The sequence below is a fragment of the Fulmarus glacialis genome, unplaced genomic scaffold (genome assembly GCF_000690835.1).
Source record: "Fulmarus glacialis isolate BGI_N327 unplaced genomic scaffold, ASM69083v1 scaffold15904, whole genome shotgun sequence".
Taxonomy (NCBI): domain Eukaryota; kingdom Metazoa; phylum Chordata; class Aves; order Procellariiformes; family Procellariidae; genus Fulmarus; species Fulmarus glacialis.
This window is the reverse complement of record NW_009206237.1, coordinates 48,633-66,987: the sequence shown is the minus strand read 5'-3', so window position 1 is coordinate 66,987 and position 18,355 is coordinate 48,633. Positions and strand designations below refer to the sequence as shown.

At 36.0% G+C, this 18,355-nt stretch overlaps 1 protein-coding gene across 1 annotated transcript in view; it reads right to left on the bottom strand.

Annotated features, from left to right (window-relative positions):
• LOC104075248 (dihydropyrimidine dehydrogenase [NADP(+)]-like) overlaps positions 1-18,355 on the bottom strand; it is a gene marked incomplete at its 5' end in the record, with an annotated part of 82,805 nt that overhangs the window by 53,387 nt on the left and 11,063 nt on the right. The window contains 4 exons of the mRNA XM_009575684.1: positions 878-965; positions 4,245-4,326; positions 8,341-8,537; positions 17,589-17,750. Of these exons, the coding sequence (XP_009573979.1) occupies positions 878-965; positions 4,245-4,326; positions 8,341-8,537; positions 17,589-17,750 (529 nt within the window). The remainder of the gene's footprint in view (positions 1-877; positions 966-4,244; positions 4,327-8,340; positions 8,538-17,588; positions 17,751-18,355) is intronic.

Sequence of the window (18,355 nt, the reverse complement as noted above, 5' to 3'; positions counted from 1 at the left end):
AAGCTTATTATACTGCATACCCAGATGGTAAACAACAGTTGTCGCTGTACTAAGAATTACACCTCTGTAATCAATAATAGGAAGGAGGAACAGTTGGACAACTTGTTTCCTATTATGTTCACTTAGGCAACGTCTAGATCAATAAAGAGCATTAAGCCTCATACCAACTGTAGACGATGCCTGCTCAACATGCCTATCATATGGTAGCGATGGGTCCAGCTGTACTTCAAAATACTTGTAAATGGATAACAATTCTAATCTAACATTAAAAAGAAGCAATGATTCAAATAGCAGTCAGGTGCAGGATTTCTTCAGCATATGAGAGAAGACAGACCTATGATGCCAGTTTTAGTATAAGTCAAAGTCATCTTATTTTATTAACCCATCCTATAATTACATTTCACTACAGCCTATCTGAAGGATGTTACATAGAAAGAGGAAAGAAAAAAAGCAACCAAGCATGGTATCACTGGCTTACATATAGACTCAGTAATTATGTGGGTATAATAAGCTGTTCACAGAAATTGAAAACTGAACTTGTGTATCACTCTAGGCCAATATGGCAATTAATTACAAGTAATTTTTTAGTTCATCCATTTTTTAACTATTTAAACAAACAATAAATCAACCCATTCAGCTACATTCTCATCTTACTTAAAAATCTATCATATAAATGTGAAAATTTTAACAAACTGTCTTAAGACAGCTAGCTTTAGCTTCCTGTTTTTTAAATTTTCCTTATATTCCACAGTTCCATAATGCATCAAATTGAAGCTGTCTCACATCATGCTATTAACACAGATACAAGTCCCAGTTTATTCTTAGACAGTCATTCAATTTCAAGATGACAAAACCCAGGACAGTGAGCTCTTCTTACCTATTCCAATAAAGACTGCTTCATAGCCATCTTCTTTCAAGGTACGGAGTGTCATTCCATCCATTGCAAGGCCTTTACTAAAAATTATCTGAAAGAATTAAAGATTACTTGCTTCTAATGTGATAACATGAAAATAATTTCTATCGTGTCATGCATACCAACATCTCACAGGATCTTCTAGTGAACAAACAAAGCAAATTAATTTCATTTTTCCCCCAAACCAGGCTTAAAAGGCCAGGTTGACTCTGATTTAAGCAAGTGGCCCAAACTAGATATGGGTAAAATGTACCTTCACATCATCCTCACATGGGGGACACCACAGGCTAGCTTCGTTTCTGCTGTACGCTAAACGAGTTAAAGCAAGTTAAACAAACAAACGAAGCCTGTCTATGGAACACAGTACTGAAGTAAAGCTGAAAATGGCAGTTTTGTCCTACGAGTAAATCATTGTATTCACTACTGTCTATAAAAGGTTGTTCTCCCATGTGAAAATCAGAATTTAAGAAACATGATGTAGAAGCAAGAACCTCCTTTACGGAATATGCGCTAAACGGAACAATCACCCAGCACGCCAACCAAAAAACAAGCAGTTTAGGTTATTGCAGAAACATTAGTGAAAGCATGAGCCTCTTAGAGAGAAATAACAAAAATGAAAGACATGACACTATTCTGTATTAACAGGGGTTCTGAACAGAAAATGAAGCAATTTTTTCCCCGCACAGTATCAGGCACTTGGTAGGCCTCCAATTGTGCAGAACGCAGTGCCAGTCCCAAAGGAAGAATGGTATTGCTTTATGCTGCACCCTCAAAGCTTACAGCCTGAATTTTGCACTGAGACCACTAGCTAGAACACCTTTATGCCAAAAACTCTCAGTGAAGCCAATGGTGTTTCTGTGGATTCAGAAAACCTTCCTGCAAAAGACTGGGCCAGAGATGGCAGTAAGTCTGAAGAACGTTCTGTGCAAATTACAGTATGCCCTACTTGCTTGTAATGAAGCAGACTGTTCCGTGTGGTAAACTAACAAAGGTTTTCAAAATTATGAATGAGATCAGTTTTGATTTAAACTTGCAATTATTTAATTCTAATTTAGACAAGCAACAATGCCCAAGTGCAGTGATTGGTGTTCATTTATTGAAAGAAGTAAGTCACAGTAATAAAAATGCACCTATAATCTAATCTACACTTGTTTCAGTTCAACTACTACTCACTTCCAAAGGCAAAAGCTGAAAAATATTTGTAGGGTAATGTTCCATCAGCAATCCTGCTTTGAGCAGCCACCGCACAGGTTGAGCAACTACAGCTGTCGTAAGTGAAATGGGGAAGAATGTTTGCTCCCTGTTCAGCAAACCAACTATAGCAGTCTCCTGTGTAGAGGTCATGCAATTGAAGATACACACACCTTTTGCTCCTCTCTCCTAACCCCAAGGCTTTTGAGTGCATAAAGTGTGCATGATTCCTCTTCTGATATTTTGTACTTCTTGACATAGGTATGTGAGTTTTTATCCCCATACTTTAGACTCTCTGAACTCGAATGTTTTCCCCCCAGTTTTTGTTATATCACTTGTGTATTCACTTTACAAAATGCCACGCTCCATTGTGTAAGCACTATACTTTGTGATCTTAACAGTTTCGTCTTCATGCCGTTGTATATCTTGTTTGTTATTGAATCTGCTTATATTCCATTTAATGTACTTTTCCTATTGGTAAAAAAAAAGGCAAATGTAAAATACAGCGTGCAATACTTAAAACACCAACTTTTTTTGTCTTTGGAGATTTAGTATAAATTTTATCAGAGGTACAAAAGCTGTGTACATTTGTAATCCTTTCAAGAATACAGGCTACATCCTCGCTGGCAACAAAATGCATTCCATAAATTGTCATTACATTTTTTTATCCTATTGTGTACATATGTTATGAAAACCTAATGAAGGAATTTAAATGGCAATATTATTTTATGTGGGGATTCATAATACTCCTAGGGCCTAGCTCTGTAATCCTTATTCAGCTGACTAATTCTTACTAATTTCAGTAGAATTACTTGAATAAACAGCAGTACTGAGCATTTACACAATACCACACCTTCCACCAGAGATTTGCAATGCTTTAAGTAAACACCAGAAAACATTTCCAGCTTATAGAGGTATAACGCTAAGGTACTTAGTTAACCAGCTTGCCAAAGGGTCAATTGCAAACCAATGGCAGAGCCTGGAAGCAAATTTACATTGAGATTCTCTGCTGCACTTCAAAACCGCAGAGGCCTTGCAGGTCAAGATGACATGGTGGCTCTATCAGTCCGTTCTGGAGACCTTGTCATAGCCTTCGGGAACTGAGTTTTGCAGAGGGTTCCCAGGAGCTTACGCCCAGCAATTTTGTCTAAGATTGTCTCAGTGCTCTGTTTTTAGCCCCACCCCTAACTCAACCTCCATTTTGTCAGTCTTTGCAAGGGTTGCAAAGGGATCTTTAGAGTGGAAAAATAGACGTGTAGCATTTAAAGCCTTATCTTAACATCTTACCAGCATTTTTATAAAACCTGGGCAGGATGAGGTTCTCATTTGGGTCTTGTGACAACAGTCTACTGCTTTTATGATACGAACCAACACGAAAGATTCCAAGAAGAATTTCTTGCTTCACTGAACGCTTTAGTTTCATGCTAAAAATACATTATCCTTCCTGGTACTCAAAAACTTGATCCAGCGATGCACTGTACATTTGTAACTTCTATTAAAATGTGCAGCAGTTGTAAATACTATCTAAATCTTCAGCTCAAGCCCTAAATTAACAATAAAGCAATGTTCCTATTATCTATAAAGAACACACATTTGTTTAACCGAATAATGCATAACTACTGCTTTCCAAGAAGTTGAATGACTGTTATTGTTTATAATAGATGATCATGTTAACACTTTGTTTAATTGGATGCATTTTATTATAAAATTAACTTGGATGCAAGACTGTATTATAAACCATTAAGAAAAAACTCAGGGAGAGGGAACGAAAGGAGAAGTATCAAATATGAATGTTTTAAGTAGTGCCAAACTTGCACGAAAAAAACTCGATTAAAAAAATCAAATCATTCCAATAGCTACATTGAACCCCTAAAGCAATTTAGGAATTTGTTTCTTACAGACAATTAATCACATGCAGGCATGCCAGATGAGAACTATTGATTGCCCTTTTCCAAACTAGTGGCATTCAGACAGGAGACAGACAAATGCCCTGAGCAAGAGGAAGCATCTTCCTGCCTCTGTCTAGCGCAGCTTTTAATTGTTCTTTACTAATGTGCATGACATTTTGCTTTTAATCTTTGGCAGAGTTCTTGTTCTTTTTTCTTTGAGCTATACATAGGCAGGATATATTTTTCATTACCTTCACTCCAAGATCCTTCATAAGCTCAGCTTCAAAATTCACTACATCATACGGCAATCGGAACTGGGGGATTTCAGACGTACTAAAATAAATAAAAACACCTGTGAAATACTTCCAGCTATTAGGAAGAAAGGATTTTTTTATTTGTTAAAAATTCAATACTTATAACACACCTTAGTTAATTTTGATGTATGTGAATGGAAATGCGCTGAAGCTTGACCATTGGCTTTTTTAAATTGTTAAAGTGACAAAACAGCATTATTCACTCAATGCTAAAAATATAGGGCAGGAAGGCAGTACCCTGAGGCCAATCCTGCCCACATTTGTAGGTAACCATTTAACATATGTTAAGCTTGGGTCCAAAAGAGCTTCAGCTCCATTCCTTTTGTTCACCAGAATATGTAACGCTAAACAAACTTAAGACATCCATTAAGAAAAGATCTCATGGGTACTAAAAGCAAAGTGATCTTCTAGCAATCATTCATTAAGTTATCCAATAAGAAAGAATAAACTTCCCATAAATTTTTTTTAAGAAGTGTGACATATGCTATTTTGAGCAATGGTATTTAAAACTGTTCCCTCCTCCATTTCTACTTCATAAATTTTTTATGATCTTTCAGGATGGACAAAGTCAGTAATTTTCTACTATCTCTTGCTTTTTGACTTAACGTTTATTAGCTGGCATTTTTTCCTCCTGGGGAAGATTAGGAATGACATCTTCAAGTTCCCAGAATCACAGCTCTCCTGTAAAGGAAAACTGCAGTGCCAGCACAGAATCTCAGTTTATATCTACTGGTACAGATCTTTATCTCCAATGAAATGACATCTTACGCCACTTCAAAATCTCCCTCATAAAACACATTACAGGTAAACACAATGAAGTTCTATTTTAGATACTTTTGTTCAATGAAGTTAAAAAAACCCTGACTATGCAGAAAAGTGAAAGTCTCTTCCCAGATATTTCTAAGCTTCAAAAAGTCTAATCTGTTGCCAAATTAATGGATCTATAATTTCCATAACAAAGCACTGGCATAAGAGATTTATTGTGGCTTTATTTTGCATATTGTTAGTGACCACATCATCTTTAACATCTAACTTTGACAGGCTAGAAGGATTTTATTTATTTTAAGCTGCACCAATTTTAATTATATTGATAAGAAACTGGTGTTCCTCCTTATCATTTCTAATACTGCCCTTTTTTCACCTTTCCTGACCACTGTGCAATGAAGTGTTCTAAATATCAGATATAATGAACGTGTCACGACAATATAACTTTCATAGGTCATGCTAAGTAAAAAGGTGTCTGAGGCAGAAACTAATGTATCAATATGATTCTGCAACAGAGATTCAATAAAGAAATCTAATTAAAAAAGGAAAGTTCTATTTTCCAAACCACCTATATATTTGTTGAAGGCCTGTCATTTCCATGACTCTTAGAAGAATCCAGAAGAGCACTGGCTGTGTTATGTCACTGTCAGAATCTGTAAACAATTTTTTGCTCTTATTAAACATTTCCTTACAGTTTTGTGCTGTGGCGTATACCCGCATATATGTACATACAAATGTACACATATGTTCATATGCAAATACACACAGTTCTGTGGGGACACATGCATGCACATTTACCGTGAAAATAAACATTTTATGAAAGTCAACTACTGTAATTTCTTTCAGCAGCAGAAGACAGTCTCTGACTCTGCAGTGGAAAGACAGAGGGGCAGAAGGATCGGGGCGGAGGTGCAGGAGGGATGCAGTGGATGGGAACAATGTCCCACAAATTCACCTCTTCCTCAAATCTGATCAAAGTTAGAGGTGCTTGGACAGGTGCTTGGTATTTCTCAGTGATCCCAAATTACTTTTGCTGAAGGGACATCCCTTTGGCCTAGTGAGAAAAATATTTTGGTATGTTGTAAACCAGTGGCATAGCTAGGAGCATGAGCAGTGCAGCTTGTTCATGGTTTCTAAGCAAGCGCGTGATCTGCTAATGCCTACTGTTACTATAAGGCATAAATTTTACACAACTGGTGAAACGTAGGAAAATCTGCCCGTGAATGTAAAAAATTCAGACATGTCCAGACAACCACAGACTTATGCTAGGCTTAAATATCACACCACAGGAACTGCAATCACTAGAGAGCTTTCTATTGTCTAAATATTAGTGAAGATCTAACATGTATGTGAAGGAACATGCTAGTTAAAAACACTTTTAAAAAGGCAGAGCAAACTAAAAAGGGGCACAAGCACTGCCCTTCCAAACAGCTGATTCCAAATACAAAATTAATTTGGTCTTGTTAGCCATTTGCAATAGTTTATGAAGCCTTGAAAACACAGCCATCAATAACCTAAACTTGTTAAAAGATGTACTGCAAAGACTTACAACTGCAATAACGGATGATTGCTGCCACAGGCCAGCCTCCCTTCTGTTCCAAGATTAAAATAAGGACAAAAGGAATTTATGCCCTTAAACCAGATGTGAAACTTTCTACAACGAATGGAAGTAAAATTTGACCTTGATTGTTCTTTCATACAATCATAGAATCATTTAGGTTGGAAAAGACCTTTAAGATCATCGAGTCCAACCGTAAGACTTTTAAGACTCAAAAGAAAGAAAGACATATTAAAATGCACTGCTTGACCATTAAGGATACTAACAGCACAGGCAAAACTTAGTGTTAAGGCTTTTTGCAGTAGAACAAACAACAGACTAAGCTTTATTTTAAATTCAAATTAAAACAGATGTAACTTAGATCACATTGCTTCAAATATGCAAGCACACACTAAGCAACTGCAGCACTGTACTGTAAGCATCGTAAGCAATTGCAAAAAGTACTGTATTATGTTGCTGAGTCCAACTTGAGTCTAACATGTCACCAAGTAAAGCTTCACTGTTAGAAACATCTCACTATTTCTTACTACTTTACAGCAACAAAACTGATGAAAACATGTGGTACTCAACAGGTGAATAGGTATTTCATATACTAAATTCACAATCCTCTGTGGCAACCAGTTCAAGTAAAACAGCTCCACAGCTAAATGCCTATGTATTAGCACCTTACTAATCAGATAGAATGCTTCTGAACCTCACTGGGAAAAATATAAGTAATCAGTTCAATCTCTCCAGCATTGATTCTCTATGTTCCAGAGCACTGAATAAGTATTTGACATTATGACATTATGGATCAAATTCATTAACGGTGTCAAGTCTATTGATTTCAGTGATGCTGCAGTGAGAAATGCGAGCGCGTCACCCTTCTTTCTCTTTCTTTTTACTTTTTATTTTGTAAACACCTCAGTGTGAGTACATCTTCAATGAGTAAAATTTAATTTTGATTTTGAATGTGCTTGTATCTACTAGTCAGTTTCTGAAATATTTTATCTTACACTTAAGGATTCCAACAAACTTATAAGATATTATTACAGTGGTAAAAATTAATCTTCTAGTGTCAAGGACATGACACCAAGCAAATATCAGCCAAGTGTTTACCATACAGGAAAACTGCAAAGGTACCTTCCTTTTTGTATCTGCAATTTGTTGAAGGTTGAGAATTGTAGGGGGTTTATTTCACTCTTATGGCATGGTTTACTGAAGCTGTAAGTCCAGGCATACATGATAGATTTATTCACCGTCACCTTTATTTGCATAAGATAGTTCATGAAAGCATTCTAAATTTAAAATTCTCCATGAAATTGGTATCTGTCTAAAGCATTTTAAACATCCACTAATTCTTTCACTATGTAGGGCTACAAGTACTTCATCTTGGTTTAAAAGTTTTGGATAAGGGAAAACGGTTCCTGACATAACTTTCTAGAGTGTTAATTTGATAATAACAATTGCACCCTGGAATTTTAGAGGTCATATGAAGAGAATATAGGAGATAGCCACCAGATTTGCAATTAAAGCTTGCCTGTAACTGTACCTATTTTAACTTGAATGATGAATTATTTAAATAAAAAATAAGTTTTCCAGATCTGAAATCTTCTACACTCTTCCTTTGATAAAGGTAGAGGGATCGTGTATAAACTATGTTTGCACAATATTTTTTGCTATGCTTTCTACAATCATTGGAAATAGTGCTTTGTTGTCATTGTTTTTTACCTTAAGCCACCAATGTACTCCTGCTTTTCAAATATGGTGATGTTTGAATAGCCCAGTCGAGCCAAAAAGGAAGCACAACTTAAACTTGCAGGTCCTGCACCAAGGAGAGCTATCTTCACATGATAGGCTTCAGGCATATCTTCTACAAGAGGTAGGGAAGGGTTTCTGATCTGAGGAATGTTCATAGCTTTGAACACCTGAAAAGCAATACATTCAACAGGTTACATACTTCACATTCCCTCCTTAAATTTTATTACGAATAACATGATGGAAGCTTCCGCTAGTACTATCACGTATCATTGATGTATTATTGCAGATCACTTCTTAACATTATAGGGATTACCAACTGACACATGTGTATTTGTGAGGGATGTCATAGTTGCAGGGCTTGGTCCTTCTATAATTCTTTTTGTCTTAAAAATGTCTGAAGTCAGATCTTTCATTACTGTAAATTTTACAGAGAAGATGGAACCAGACTACCAGTAACAGAATAGTAATACAAAGTCAGCCAGATGGCAGAGAATCTCTGTAGCACCAAAAATTTCCTTCCAAACAATTTCAGATTATTCTTACTACTAGAAAAGTATTTTTGCGGATAATGCAAAGGATTGTAACACCAGTGAAGGGGCTTCACTTCTTCAAGAGACGTCTTGTGTGATCCTGGATAAATCACTTATGGCTTGAGAGGTGGTAGGTAACCAACCTTAGGTGCTTTTGAAACTTTTTTCAGGAACTGCCCCTAGTCTTCAGTGCTATATTTTTAAAGGGAACCCATGCTTTAGATGCCTCCTCCTTCTAATAGGACTTGTTTCATGTTAGTTGCTCATCTATTTCAGATGTTCTCCACTTTTTCATCGGGTTGTAGGTATACCTGAAAGTTAAGACTGTTCTCCTTCTGCCTCAATTCTTCACCTGTAAAATGGTGATGATCTGCTCCATTCTGTCTTGACTATTAAAAGTACTTTGGGACAATCTCTGACCACTATTAAGTACTTATACAGAACCCAGCACCATGGGCTCCTAACCTAGTTGCAATGTTGCACAGTTTATTTCAGATTTGCATTAAATCAGTTCTTTGCTCATGCACACAGGTAAGAGGCTAAGGCAGAAATATTCTATGTTCACTAAGCTAGACTTTACTGTCCTCTGCATTTACATACATTATAGGGCAAGGAATGGAGTCTATATTTTGTATAACCTATAAAAGGAAAGAATAGACTCACAGCTCTTGCAGGCTACTAAAGATTAGGAGCATGGAAGAGCACAGTTACATCTTTGTTTTATTTTAGGCATGAGGGAGAAAATATTTAACCCCAGGAGTATATCTTTGTAGCAGAAGCACAATATTAGACCAAAAGGATACAAGAGTTCATTGCATTGGGATTCTCAGTCATATCATAAACACTTCAAGGCTGCACCTCGAAAACTTCCAGCAGACAGCATTGTTCCCCATCTATTTCAATGCAGAACTGTGTTCCGTTAAGTACTAACTAGTCCTCTAAAATACATACATTGTCATTTGTCTTAATAAATAACATATTTAAGCTATTTAACAAGTTTACCAACAGTTCTTACTTTCCTTAGAACTCGAGAAGCAAAGGTTTTTCAAATAAAACTTTGGCAATTCCACTCATGAATAGAATTTTTCATTTATGTTTTGAATCAATGTTCATTTTCTTCATGCGTACTTGAGCACTCATGCTAGGTAAACCAATGATTAGTTCCTTCCCCCTCTAAAATGTCTGTGTCAAATTCCCCCAGTCTTTGTAAATTGACATAGCATTTTAACAAACTGCAAGAAGCAAGAGACAGATAATTGTTTTCAAAAAAGAATCATTTAAACCTGACAATTCATACAATATGGGAAGGTTTAATGTGGTTATTAATGGATTTCACAGGCTGAAAAGCTTATATTGTACTGTGAAACTAGACTGTGATAACCAAAATGCAATAGGATATTTTTTAAATGTCTGCTTTGTTACGTTCACACAGAAATGTCTTGAATGATACCAAATTTCCTTTAAAGTCTCATGCAGTTGTTTTAGAAGGCTACTCAGTAATACAAATGACATAACTTGCATATTTCATGTGTATATTGAACACTATGAATATGCATATGCTTAATAAATTTATCACTAAATTTACTTTATTGTTAATATAATTATTTTTATATTTATTATTGAATAGTCATATCCATCAACTAAATGTTATACTAAAATGCCGCACTACTGTAGTGCAGTGTTAAGCTTCAGAAACCAAGCACTCATGCAGGAAATCCTAGTAGTTCAGGATGAATGGTCAACTTTAATTCTGCCCATTTGCAAATAGGGTGAAACCGTCTTTATGCAGCACAGCCAGCTTGTGCGGCGATATCTTGCCATCTGGAATTCAGTGGCAGTTTTGCATATTAAGGTTGGCAGGGTAACTGTGTGAAAATAGCAAACTGCTTCAATACATTTCAAAAGACTTTCACTCACCTTATGGTGAAGTTTCCCTGCACTGTAATTCACCTAATTAAATATCACTGAATTCTTCTGTACAAATCCGTTGGTGTGCAGAGATGACTACCTTGCAAGCAAGTGTTCAATGCCACATTATACGCAACTGTCCTCTCCAATTTTTCTCTGCTCAGACTGTGGTCAGGATGCAAGTAAAGCTTAATACTATTGCCTTTCTTGTCCATCTTCCCCTCAAAAAGGTGACTTCATTTTGGTTTGGATGGAATTTTTCTTTTGGTTTGCAGTGCTTTGTAACCAAGACCCGTCCAGGAAAATGAAACCAAATAATGAATTTTAAAGCTGAATCTCTCAGTGGAAAGACTCAGCCATCATCCCCATGTCTGCCTTCCCTTCTGGTGCTCTCTCATACACAAACAAAAGAGGTCAGATAGATTATTAATAGATATTAATAACACTGAGCATTTATTCTTTAACTTTTTATCAAATACTATGCAATCATCATTAGTTCACCATCCAGGCCCTATTCAAACTAAACCCACACAGATTCCATCCACTTCTTATGCTTCATGTCCATTAGGGTCCACAGAAAGGATATCCCAGTTTACAAAAGAGATAATGGAGACTTTGTCCTCAAGTGAGATACAATTTGACCAAACCGAAACAGACAATCTATTCTGCTAAAGTTCCAACAACTGAAACAAATTCTCTCCTGATTCAGACATTTATAACATAATACAGATTCCCTATTTGCATTACTTCAACGTGTAAAGGTCTGAGTGCACTTGCTCAATGTTCTCTCCAGTGTGAAATCTGGGGGTTTGTTCTCTTCTCCCTTGTAAATCAAACATCCTTTCACTGCAGTGGGGTTGGTTCTTGTTCCAAAACATTCAGTATACTCAACAAAAAGTATAATTCCAGGCACTGTATGCAAACACAACTTTGTATTAAGGTTCCACAATGCTTCCCACTTAAGCAAACTATAGTGGTTTCAATTGCTGAGCATCCGATTCAAGTTTAATTTTCCTGGAAAGTTTTAGCCAACTCACTTCAGCTGTTTTTCAGAATGCAGACAGGGAAAAGCTTATTGTTCTCCTCACGTAATAAAATTCTGGTTCTTTTCTTCACTACGCAACTCTAGTATTAGCATGTTTTGATGAAAAAATGTGACATTTGGCAGGGAGTGGCAGGTGACTCAGAGAAATGCATTTTGCTAACCTGATGAAAATCATTTTATGGCATAGTAAGCATGATTTAAATGAATCTAAAATATTTAAAACCATTAGAGCAGGTTAGAACTGTATTCAAAATCGTTATCTCAATTTTTATATAAATTAGAATAAATTAAAGTAACTCACTTCAGTCACTTTTGAGTTTCCTGATCAGAATTTTTCTAAAAGGAATATACTGTAGCTACCCTTCTCCTCCTGTTTGCAGAATCCAAATATGGTCAGACAGTTTTACTCTAATTCACCTTTATTTAAAATTATCTTTGGACTATGACAAAGAATGTGTTAAATAAAACAGTAAATAGACTGAAAGTTTAACCTCAGTGTTAAAATGTAAAAAAGCCTTTGACTAATCCTATGAAACAAGATAGGCCGCTTAAAATCGTATTTGGTAGTCTCCAACACATACACAGAAGGTCACATTTCTGAAGTAAAAAGTGCATCTGTTTAATCTCTCATTTCAACACAAAACCTTAATTATCAGAAAAAGGCTGAAATACAAAAAAATGGGGAAAATGGAAGGAGCAGTGGGAAAATTTAATATTTTATAACCTAAGTTTTGACTTCATAGCTAAATCCTTTACATTCTTGAGGCATAATGCCTGCTTCCATGCTTAAAAGGCTATAGAAATAACTATATTAGTCAGGTTTGCCATTAAATATCCTTCGCTAAGATGATGAGATACCAAACAGCTACTGATGTAGACATTAGCATCTAGCTGGTATTTATTTCAGTGTGAAACATATTAATATATTCTGAATTGTTAGCAGATTTTGCTAGTGCACAGAAAGAAAAATACAGGCAACAAAATCAGTAACATTTAGGAACTGATTGTATTAGTTTCACACTTTCCCACTGGTTTCCATGGATATTTATCTGTAGGCTGGCTTACATTAATATGGGGCAGTTGAATAATTAAAGGAGAAAATAATATTCTGCACAGATTTTAATAAAAAATGAAGCAAATTGCATGCTCAGTATATTCTTGAAGTTCTCAAATTACATGATCACACGATTAATTTCATTTAATTGCAGTAGATAGCACAGGATGTACAGGAAATGTTTTTTTCACAAACATGAGCTAGTTAGGAAAACTTGTTGATCTTCCCTCCACAAGTTAACAGCTAAAGTTGTAATACTGCAAACTTTTATGTAAGTAGGTGAGTGTTGACAAAAATAGGGCTAAAGTGCCTCATTAAAGACTTTTCAAACCTACATAACAACCATACATTACTATTATCCCAGTCCCAAGAAAACCCATGGATCTAGGACACTGCAGAGTCCATACCTCAAAATCTCATGAATCCCACCGCTAAAAAGGACATAGCAAAATTCATGTAAATGCCTCAAAAAAGACAAAGAATGTTTCATGTCTGTAAAACATGCTGTAGAGAACTTTATATAACTTGTCCAAATATCAGCAAGTCTTTCAGCATTGGCCTAAGAAATCAGAAGTCCTCAGATTCATCCACTGAACTATTGTAGAAGGCTACACTATCCCCTTCAAACAAGCCTAAAATTTTATAATTTATTATTATAGCTTTCAACATGACTTAAAAGAGAAAATAACCTAAAGATGTGTTAAAATAAAAATTAATACTGACAAATAGAGTTTTCTTTCTGCTTGTCCTGCTGTCTTAGCTCCCCAAAACAATCCTCCTCTGCTGATGCAGCACGCCCATCCATACCAGCAATGGAGGGGAGCTCAGGCAGCCATCCCAAGGCCGTCCAACTGCAGGAGCTACAGCTCCACAAGAACCACCTTCTCCCCCTACCTATGTTAAGACTGATCAGAGTTGTCAATATGCAACTAAAAGAGGGACTCTGAGCCCGAGGGCGCAGCACACCCCTCCATGGCAATCCCTCTGGGCAGCCATTGCTTCCTTGCCCATGGTGGGATGGGGGAGAAGGGATGTTCAGCACTCAGTGGGGAACCCTCACCGCAGCCCACCTCCCAGTCTAGGCTGAGATGCCCCTAAGTTAACAGCAGGTAAGCTTGTTCAATGCATCTTTTAGGAAAAATACATATCAAGTTTCCTTTTCCAATTTCTTTGTGCTGCAACAGCAGCCAGAATATATCTCCAGAGAGGAACAAATCACCAGAACTGTAGCTGGCACAAGAGTCACAGTACTAAATGATCTAGTATTTAAATCTAGTATGCAGCGATTAAAATAATACATTTTCTATTTAGCTTGTGCTGCTCCATTCAGAATGATTAACTAGAAACACAGGAGAACCTTTAGATTTAGTAATGTCTCTCCAGAAATGTAAGATTTTGAGGGCTTCTTACTAGACAATGTAATAGATCACGCTTCTTTTTTACTGCAAGCTTACAAACTCATACTTCAGTAACCAGTAATTTTACTTTATTTTCTGGGACTGACAGTCATATAGCTCATGCCTGTATGTATTGTCACTGCAATCTCAGTATATTTTCACTGAACTTGTGTTCCAAAACCAGAGATGTTTCCTCATTCTAAAGTACTTGGGCAAAGGAGACAGATAAAGACATTAATATAATTTTGACCTGTGCAGTAGCAGGTGTAACCTGCGCTTGACACTCATCATTTATAATAGTGAGCTTTTACTCCATGTTATTCTCTAGATGCAACAGTTTCCGTGGTAACTGCATCCCAGTATAGACATTCTACATCACAAATACAAACGGACGTTTCCTTTTTTTCCACTTGAACATTTAATTGTTAAAATCCACATTTTTTCAGACTGGATTACAATTATGAGAATGAGCCTAACATAGATACAAAACTATATGGAAGGGTAGAAGGAATATGCAGGAGGTGTGAGGTGCCATTTTTTTTGTTCTACTGTATGCAGGACAAATATTTTACAATTAGGGAGTTTTATCTGCAGTACAAACAGATGATCAGTCATTGATCAGAAGCACAAAGGGACATACGTCATACCCATATATTTCCCATTTTAAATTGCTTTACTGCAATTCTATCTTTTATCTCAGCTAGCAGTTGTGCCTTTTTATTATTGCTCACTCTTGTAATGCATCAAGTGTATGATCCTCAGACTAATTCCAAGGAAAAAAGTCTAAAACTGGCTTTATGCACAATGAAGTTTTCAGTAAATAAGCCCCTGTGGGACAAACTATTACACAGTGCATGAGAATTACCATGCAGCTCTCATTAAGAGTAACACATGTTGCATGCCTAAATTACACAATTTGCTAAGTTACTAGTATAGGTAAAGCTGTGAACACACTTCGCTTGCAGTATCCGGGCCAATTTTTGTATGAGCAGCAGTACCTTATGATTTTCTTCAGTATTTTAATCTATGTTTTTATAATGACTGTTACTTGGAAGCACTCATACCATTATACTTTTTCAACTATACATACTTTCATAGTAAAATTTAACTGAATGAAAGCTAAAATAAAGTATTAATTACAAAAGTGACTGCCTGTTATTACTAATTATGAGTACTTCAACACATACAAATTCTTTGTTAAACAGCTGTAAATTTAAAGGTTATTAACAACTGATTTTAACATTTTAGGATACTATAAAAACATTACGGATAATAAAATTTACTGAAATGTTAGAGTGCTAAATAGAACTGTAAAACAATTTTATTTTGTTAGAACTCTTGACACTAATATCACTTTAAACAAACTTGAAACAGTAGGAGCAAAGCCATTCTGAGCTATTCATCCTCTCTGCAGTTTTCATATCAATCATTGTGCTAGCACTGAGCTTTTTTAATAGATTTCTAAAGATTTTTGAAGAAAAATGGCAGATATTTAGCATTATCTATAAAGCCATAATTCCTCTCTATTAATCATAGCATTAGGGCTAAAAGGAGACACAAATCAAGTTTTAACAGATATTACTTGCATTTGGTTCCTAAACAGTCGTATTTCACCATTTTATTTGTCATCTACTTGACAACTGTTTAATCTTTCTTTTTTTCTTTTTTTGGTTTGGTTTGGTTTTTTTTTTGTTAAGAAAAATATAAGGCTTCTGCTTTGCAACAAATACTAAGTTTTTACATATATGGAATAAAGGCTATTAAAAGAAAACCTAATAAAATTGCACCTTGACTGATAAAACCTGACTATTGAATATACACATAGAACAAATACAGCTCAGTGTCTCTAGCCTCATCCTGTAAATGAGAACTTTGAACTGTACTGATTCTTACACTTGTATGTTCAAATCTCAAGAAAATTGAAGTGGATAGCTACTTAAATGACAGAGGGGAGAGAAGGTTCAGCAACAGCTAGCAGAGAAGTTTAGCAGATGCTCCAGAAGCTTTACAAGTCTCCTGGAGAGAAGAAAGGAAGGATACAAATAGATAAAAAGAGAAAACCTGCAGCAGGTAGCAACATTTGCTCATCGAATCATGACCCACAGCCATTGAGAAGAGGGTGTGAAGTCTGTGAATGACAGCAGAGGAAAAAAATTGGCCTTACAGACATATCTGTTACTTCCAGTTTGATTCGCATTTCTATTTTGGTCTGTCCTACAAAGGTTTTTTTCTCAGGCTTTGTAAAGGCGACTGGAATTTCACTGTATCTTTGTAAACACGATCAGCCAAATGGCTCAAGGTAGAGAAGAGGGACATGCTCATTAGTTGAGGACTGTATGGAGATGTGCAATCTTAACACATGCATATGCCTTTTTTCATACAGCCACAACTTCCTCACTTTTACAGAGACTAAAATCACAATTTTTACCCAAAGATACTTCAGACACATCAGATGAGGTGCCAGCTGAGACCATTAGTTGGGTACAAATTCTCCATGCCCTCAAAGAAAATTAACAAATGAGCAGAAGCCTCCATCTTTTTTCAGATGGAAATTGGAGCATTGAAACTATACAGTCACAAATAATACACATGCATCTCAACAGAAACCCTTGAGAAGACTTCCTAGCATCAAGCGGCAAGTAACAACCTTTGCTTCAGTAACCAAAATATATACATGCCTTTATGAACTAATAAATTTACACATACACACATGTGTCTGCATCTGTATCTATCTACATAGATGTACATAGACATATATTTCAGGTCAACCTGAAACTACTTATTTACTTAGTTTTGGCAAAACAGGACAGTAAAAAGTCTAAATCATCTGAAACTTTTCCTTTGCCCCAAAGCCAGTACAAATGCACATTGATTCTGCTATAGGATCTACCCTATGCCCAGAACAGTTCTATATCTCCTTAACATGCAGTTACAGATGCAAGTGCATTTGATCTTTCTCCCTATGCAGCCTACTTCAGTAACATCCACAATTTCACCTCACTTGGATAAATCTTTCATTATAAAAGAAATTGTCTCAACTACTGGTGTTTCTAAAGAGTCATCTTGTTCACAAATAATCTTCCTTATGTTCCTATAAAGTATCGCATTATGAAAGCATTTCTAAGATTCTGAATGTGCTGTAAGAAAAAGGATAATTATTCTAACTTCCTACACCTTTATTGTATTAGTACCAACTTTTTTTTAAACAGATTATTAACAAAGGCACTTAGACAATATTCATTGGTACATACAAAGAATTTAAGACATTTGCAAGTCCTACCTACCTCAGTAGCAAACTGCTGCAATCCACCAATATTAATTGGTCCCTCCTCAGTGGCATACAAATTGCAGCCACCAACACAGAGATCTGATGTTGGACACACCATTCCACATGTCAGGCCAAGTGGATTGTCAGAAAGAATCATTTTGGCAGCTCCATAGTAGTTCTGAAGGAAAAAGGAAAATAAAAAAAAAGGAAAGGAAAAAAAGATAGTCACATACCAAGGAAGCAAAAGTTCAAAAATTCAAGAGAAAATACAAAAAATAGAATAATATATAAATATATTAAATAACACTGACATTATTTAAATGTACTAAAATGTTATACAGCATTATGTCAAGGACACTGGGAAGAAAGCAAAATTGTCGATTATGCAAAGATAAAACTTTTCTTTTTAGCTTGCAAAATAGTTAAAAACATCTTCAGTCTGAGGTGGTTGTAGAATTTTTAGTGGCTTAACAAATCTACGTTCAAAAACTACTGTGCCTACATTATGTACTTGTAAATACTTTCTCCATTTCTAGGTCAATTGGGCAGTAGCTGAGTTGTAACTCTTGTTGGAGGTCTGACCAGAAAGTGCCAGTTAGATTATCAGTTCTCTATGACAAAAGGAATGAAAAGCTTATTTTACACATCTGTGCAGATATGCCTGTCCTTCACACCAGATCAGTAGTTCCAATTGTCCCAGACCTGTGATAAGAAGAGGAGAAGGTTTCCTATGTAGCTACCTGTAGATACTGCACTACTGAATTCTTTTTTGAACTCTTTTTC